This window comes from Saprolegnia diclina, assembly GCF_000281045.1.
Source record: "Saprolegnia diclina VS20 unplaced genomic scaffold supercont1.30, whole genome shotgun sequence".
Classification (NCBI taxonomy): Eukaryota; Oomycota; class Saprolegniomycetes; order Saprolegniales; family Saprolegniaceae; genus Saprolegnia; species Saprolegnia diclina.
This window is the reverse complement of record NW_008246097.1, coordinates 299,763-306,161: the sequence shown is the minus strand read 5'-3', so window position 1 is coordinate 306,161 and position 6,399 is coordinate 299,763. Positions and strand designations below refer to the sequence as shown.

Below are 6,399 nucleotides of genomic sequence, written 5' to 3'. Positions count from 1 at the left end.
TTTGTCAAGGTCGGTGCGGGCTCGCGCGTCGACAACACGGACGACTCGGTGTTTCTCCAAGAGACGAAGGATGCCATGGACACGATCGGGATCGACGACCGCGAGCAGCACGGTATCTTTGAGATCGTCTCGGCCATCTTGAACCTCGGCGAGGTCGCGTTCACGGCGGTCAACGCCGAGAGCAGCCAAGTCTCGACGTCCGAGAACCTCGCCGCCGTCGCTGCGCTTCTCAAGACGGCGCCGGAAGCGCTCACCAAGACGCTCTGCCAGCGCACCATGACGACGCGTGGTGAGACGTTCACGATCCCGCTCAAGGTCGACCAGGCCTTTGACCTCCGCGACGCGTTCGCCAAGGGTATTTATTCGCGCCTCTTCGACTGGCTCGTCGGGCGCATCAATCGGGCCATTTGCTCGACCAAGAACGTCTCGTCGCACATTGGTCTCCTCGATATCTTTGGGTTCGAGTCGTTTGACCACAACGGCTTTGAGCAGCTCTGCATCAACTACGCCAACGAGAAGCTGCAGCAAAAGTTCAACAGCGACATCTTCAAGACCGTGCAGGCCGAGTACGTCGAAGAGGGCATCCCGTTGGACTTGGTGAGCTTTGAGGACAACCAGCCGATCCTCGACCTCATCGAAGGCAAGCTCGGCATCGTCGACCTCCTCAACGAGACGTGCTTGCAGCCAAAGGGCTCGGACAGCATGTTTGTCAACAAGGTGCACGAGGCCTTTGCAACACACAAGAGCATCGACCGCGTTCGAATGGACCCAATGCAGTTCAAGATCCTCCACTACGCTGGCGACGTGACCTACGACGGATCGCACTTTCTCGATAAGAACAAGGACACGCTTCCGTCGGACCTTCTCGAGCTCCTCGCGTCGAGCCAGTCGTCGTTCATCCGCGACGTCTTTCCCGAGCTCTCGGCCAAAGACGCGGCGTCCAAGACGACCTCGGGGGGGCGAGGCCCCCCCAAGTCGGCGCCGCGCCGCCAGGGCTTCCTCGTCGGCAACACGATCGCGGGTTCGTTCCGCAAGCAGCTCGGCGAGCTCATGGACCAGATCGCCAAGACGTCGACGCAGTACGTCCGCTGCATCAAGCCCAACGCCAACAAGAGCGCGACCAAGTTTGACCGGCACATGGTCGTCGATCAGCTCCGGTGCGCCGGCGTCATTGCCGCGATTCGCATCAGTCGCGCGGCGTTCCCGAACCGCCTCTCGCTCAAGGAGTTTACGTCTCGCTTTGCCATCATTTGCCCGTCCAAGCTCCGGTCGGCGCCGCCCGAGGCCATGGTGCTCGGGCTGCTGCAGCGCCTTTTGCCCGAAACGACGTCGGCAAAGAACGCGCTCTTTGCGATCGGTCGCACCAAGGTCTACTTCTCGTCCGGTCTCTTGCAACAGCTCGAGGACCGGCGGAACGAGCTTCTTCGCAGCTTTGCACTCTGCCTCCAGCGCAACCTGCGCATGCACGCAGCCCGCGCCGGCTACCGCCGAGTCCGCGCCGCCGTCATCGTGCTCCAAGCCCACCTCACGGCGTATGTCGCTGGCGTGCGCGCGCGGCGTGAATTCCTCGCGCTTCGCACTGGGGTTTTGGGTGCACAAGCGCGGTGGCGCGGGCTCGTCCAGCGTCGCGCATTCCGCGTCCTTCTCGTTGCTGAGCGCCAGCGCAAGGAGGCCGAGCGACTTCGGATCTTGGCTGAGGCCGAGGCGCAGGCGCAACTCGAGCGCGCCGCCAAGCTCCAAGCCGCATCGGCCTCGCCGGCCAAGGTACTACGAGCACGCTCCAGTAGAGACTATGTCGTATGTAGACGATGGCGTGGGAAGACGACGAAGACGAAGTACCAGCGTCTCCGCGACCGACTTACCACGAGTCGCTTATCGAGAAGAGCTCGCATGCTGAGCTACTGGCGCGTGTGGGCCAAGCAGAGGCGCTTGCACTGGAAGCGCGCGAGGCTGCGGAGGGCGCGATGGCGCTCAACGAGTTCCTTCAGAAGGAGAACCAGGAGCTCAAGGCCAAACTCGCTCAAAACGTGCACGAGTACGCCGACGCAGAGCTCAAGGGCGAGAACGACCGGCTCAAGCGCGAGCTCATGCAACTGCAGAGCAAGGTCGCGCGCAGCGAAGAAGTGTCGTTGATGTCGGCCAGGGTACTGCTATCGCATTGAGCTACCGAGCGTCACAATGCGTAGGTGGTTGACAGCCGCATTACCTTTCGCGAAGGCCGGCAGTTTGTCGAGTACAAGCTCCAGATCGAGACCAACAACCGAGGCACGCTCTTTGTGTGGCACCGCTACTCGACGTTCCGAAACCTCGCGACGACTCTCCAGAGCAAGAACGGGTACCGGAAGAAGGACATTCCCGAGCTCCCCAACAAGCAGCTCTTTGGCAACTTCAGCGAGAAGATCATTCAGGACCGCGTCGCGAAGCTCAATGAGTTTCTCGAAGCAGCGACGCGCGCCGAGTACCTTCAGTGGGGCATTCGTGTCGACCAGGACACGTGCGTCTACAAACGCCGCGTCAAGAACGCACCGCCATCTCGGTACGCGTCGATCGATACTCTATCCAAGTGCGATTTGGATGACTTAGGGACTCGCTGTCGTCACGCGAGACGGCGTCGACGACGCGCGATACAGTCTCGATCGCGGGCTTTCGCGCGTCTTCCAACTCGTTTAGCGACGAGAAGGACGCACCGCGTCAGTCGTTTGCGTCTCGGTTTTCGATCAAGCGCAACAAAAGCTCCGTGTAGCGCGCGTCCGACAATAAAATTGCATTGCTCGATAGATAAATATGAAGGTGTTTTGCGCTCTCTTGGCTCTTACAAAGTCTGCATGCTGTAGTCCTTTTAGGACTTTCTTCTGTTGATCGCTCTGCAGTCGCAAATTTTGTGTTTTCTCTGATTTGTCTTGTTTGCTTGGGTGTGTACGAGGAGCAGAAGAAGAGGTCGTTGCAATGACGCGGCTGTGGACACTTGCGACCCGAGCTCTCTCCGTGTCGGCGAAACCTTCATGTTCCTGAATAGCATTCTCGTCGTCTGTTGTACCAGTGTAGTTGTGTGGATTGGCGCTCGTCGGAAGCGTCGTTCAATTTGGAGGATGATAGCTGGCAGCGGTCGCAGCTGCGTTCAAGGGCCCGCGTCACTGGTGGCGAGCTCTGGCGCCGGAAGAGTCGCTTCTGCTTCAACAAAATCGCAACTCAACTCGGGTGTATATCACCTGCGCTCTTCCCAAAGAGGTCTCAAATTGAAGCCCAGCCAGCCAAAACGCAAGTCTTCATTTTCCCACTTGCAGCATGCAGCCGACGTCGCTTCTTCTGCTTGCGCTATCGAGCGTCGCTGCTGCCTCGTGCGGCGTCAACTACGGCACCTGCAGCGCCGAGAGTCGCTGCTGCGAGTCGGCGCTCTTCGAATGCGTGCCCCGGGGTAGCCAGCACGACAAGTTTGTCTGCGAACCTACGTGGGGCTCGACCATGCACGCGCAAGCTGACCACGTCGGTCTCTGGGCGCAATGCGGCGGCAAGGACTTTACTGGTTCGCGTAAGTGCCCGCCCGGTTCGGCGTGCGTGACGGTCAACGAACACTACGCCCAGTGCCAGGCGACGGCCACCGACGCGAAGCACCTTCCTACGTACGCGCAGTGCGGCGGTCGCAACAACGACTTTGACGCGCAAGGTAAAGTCTGCCGCGACGAAGACACGTGCTTTCGCTTCAACGCTCACTTTTGGCAGTGCCTCCCGCGCAACCTTGCCTTCTTCTAGTAATCTGTGTTTGCATCCGTCTCTCTTCTGCGTTGTCCATCAAACACTGTTTCGAATACAGTGTATTACACAGCACATATTCCACAGTATTTATACAGAATACAGGATAATTTCAAGGGTACAAAAGTCCAGAAGAGTACACTGTATAAAACAGAGTCTAGGCACTGGACACGAGACAGAATAATATTAGAACACTAAACGACGCGATGCTTGTAGACAGTCGTGTCGGCGTCGACGCGAATCGCCCACTCGAGCTCATCGCAGGCCGAGAGGACATCAAAGAGGTGGTTGAGTGCGTCAATGCGCCGCTGGACGAGCGCCTTATCGTGGTGCTCGTCGTCGCTCGCGCGGAGCGACGGGATGTGTGGCGCGAGGCCCGCGACCGACTTGGCAAGTTCCTCAAACGTCGCAAACCGCCGCCAAATCGAATACGTGCAGATGCCGCCGAGGTTGGAGAGGCAGTCCATTTGCAGATTGTACTTGACCGACGCGTGGCCTGCCGCGTCTTTTCGAGCGCCAATGCGAAAGCCCGCGATTTTGGCCGAGATGAGCGAGACGTTCTCGGAGACGCAGCACGCTTTCGCCGGCTCTTCGTACAGCACGATGCCTTGGCGCGGCTCGTCGACTACCTTGCGCTTGTAGACGCACGTGTCAGCGTCGATGCGAATACCCCACTCGAGCAAAGGCGTCTTGCACGCGACAAGGAGAAACTGGTTGAGCACCTCGATGCGCGACTGAATATTGGACGCCGAGAGCTGCGAGCTGCGCAGATCGGCCTCGGGGAGGTCAAGCTCGTGCCGCATGCGCGGACACTGCCGCTGAAGTGACGTGGCGAGGCTTGAGAAGGTACTGTAGCGCCGCCAGATGCGCATCGGTCCGTGCGCGCGCGTCTCGAGTGCGAGGCAGTACTGGACGACGTCGTACTCTTTCATTGTTTCGGGGTGCGCGACGCGGACGACGCGGGCGTCAAGGATTCGTGCGTCCACCAAAACGCGCTGCGCCGTATCGTCGTGGTGCGCCATGGACGACTTGCGATCGACAAACGAAAACGACGACGACGACGACGACCGGCGCTTGGGCTTGTACACGACGGTGGTAGCATCGATGCGGATGCCCCAGTCGAGATCCGTCTCGACGGCCGCGAGCAAAAAGGTATTGAGCAGCGGCAAGTCCACGGTCGTATCGTCGCGTGGCAAGTCGAACCCGTGCGGAATGTCCGTGACGCCGTCGTGGAGGAGCTGGATCGTCAGTGTTGTCGCGAGATTCTGGAACGTCTTGTACTTGTGCCACACACAGAGCTCGCCTTTGTCGCTAACGATGTGGAGCTTGTACTGGTACCCGCGCGACGGCAGCGACCGGCGCTCGACGACGGTCGCCGACAGCAGCGTGCGCGTCGCGGTGTCGCCGACGGCCATTTCACAAATGGCGTCCGTCGAGCGCGATGCGCGACTGCGTCTAAATTATTACCATGCGGTTTGTATGCTGCTTGGATAAAATTTAGACCCGGCCGCGCCTGTCGCCACAGTGGCACCCTCCAGAGTGGTCAGATTCGACCAGCGGTGGCGCCGACGACGGCCACGCGAGACGACACTGATGGTACGTTGCTACGACCAATGAGCGCGCAATCGAGCGAGGTAAAAGCTACGGTCGTCACGAGGCCAGGAAGAACGCAGGCACCGTGCCCGTGGACACGCAATGTCCATCTTCGGAGGCGTAAAGCCGCCGCTTGCTGCGATCGGCCGGTGGCGAATCTAGCAGCCGTCTCTTCGGCGTCATGCTTGCATCAGCAGCCCAGTGCCCAGTAGCCCGCGCTTGTGTGAGGTGGTTCACAAGAGCCTCATCATTGGTGACCGTCATCATGGTACGCTGACGTGCACCGCGGGTATACGTGGCACCGAGCACACATCGTCCTGCCACTGGACATGGTCAAGCCGACGACAACGTACTCGTGTGCAACGACAGGTCGCTGCCAATGAGGCGCTGGACACTGCGGTACTTCAACGGTATCTCTGCACTGTTGGGACGCCCAGTCGTCGTCGTCGGTTGGATCCTCGTCCACGTGGCATGCAGTGAGAAGGTGCTGTCTGCGGCCGCCCGTCGGTTGTGCTGCCTCGTCAACGGTCCCACTCTTCGTCGACAAGGTAATACACGTTGCATTTAGCGTCGACTTGCGGCGAGCGAGTGCCGCCACCACGCGACCGCGCCGCGAGGACCATCATTAGCTTTGCCTTTGCCCCACGCCGAGTCCACGATCTTAGTCGCATGTTCTTGAACATTCTCAACGTGGGATCCGAGTGCAGGTCCACCGACCGAAGAGTCCTCGTCGCTGGCATCACGGACGCGGGCGCGCAGCTGCACAAGCTGTGTAGCGCGCTTGGCACCGCAAGAACAACCCGAAAAATCGAACGGCTTTTTTCCGGATACGGTGCTATTTTTAGCACGCCGAAGTCGGTTGACCGCATAAGCTCCATCCGGCGCAGTCAGTCCCAGAGAGGAGAGAAGAAGAGCAGCATGAGCAAGTCCGAGCAGGTCGTCGTCGCGCCCATGTACCCATGGTGCCAGACGGTCCTCGCGGCCAAGGCGCCCGCCAAGCCGACGCCGTCGATCGTCCCACGCCACCACGAGCCACGCCCGCACCCGCTCGGCACG

General features: G+C 60.0%; 3 protein-coding genes across 3 annotated transcripts in view; 2 read left to right on the top strand and 1 right to left on the bottom strand.

Annotated features, from left to right (window-relative positions):
• Positions 1-2,808, top strand: part of SDRG_09459 (hypothetical protein) — a gene marked incomplete at its 5' end in the record, with an annotated part of 3,757 nt that extends 949 nt beyond the window's left edge. Inside the window, 4 exons of the mRNA XM_008615393.1 lie at positions 10-1,764; positions 1,806-2,144; positions 2,187-2,536; positions 2,584-2,808. Of these exons, the coding sequence (XP_008613615.1) occupies positions 10-1,764; positions 1,806-2,144; positions 2,187-2,536; positions 2,584-2,743 (2,604 nt within the window). The 3' untranslated portion in view covers positions 2,744-2,808. The remainder of the gene's footprint in view (positions 1-9; positions 1,765-1,805; positions 2,145-2,186; positions 2,537-2,583) is intronic.
• Positions 2,809-3,277: 469 nt separating this feature from the next.
• SDRG_09458 (hypothetical protein) lies at positions 3,278-3,867 on the top strand. Its single transcript, XM_008615392.1, has one exon. It carries the CDS (start codon positions 3,286-3,288, stop codon positions 3,748-3,750), a length of 465 nt encoding a protein of 154 aa, XP_008613614.1. The 5' UTR covers positions 3,278-3,285; the 3' UTR covers positions 3,751-3,867.
• Positions 3,868-3,870: 3 nt separating this feature from the next.
• On the bottom strand, positions 3,871-5,165 carry SDRG_09457 (hypothetical protein; the record flags this gene model as incomplete). The annotated part of the gene is made up of 1 exon (XM_008615391.1): positions 3,871-5,165. One exon carries the CDS (start codon positions 5,163-5,165, stop codon positions 3,945-3,947), a length of 1,221 nt encoding a protein of 406 aa, XP_008613613.1. The 3' UTR covers positions 3,871-3,944.
• Positions 5,166-6,399: the final 1,234 nt, after the last annotated feature.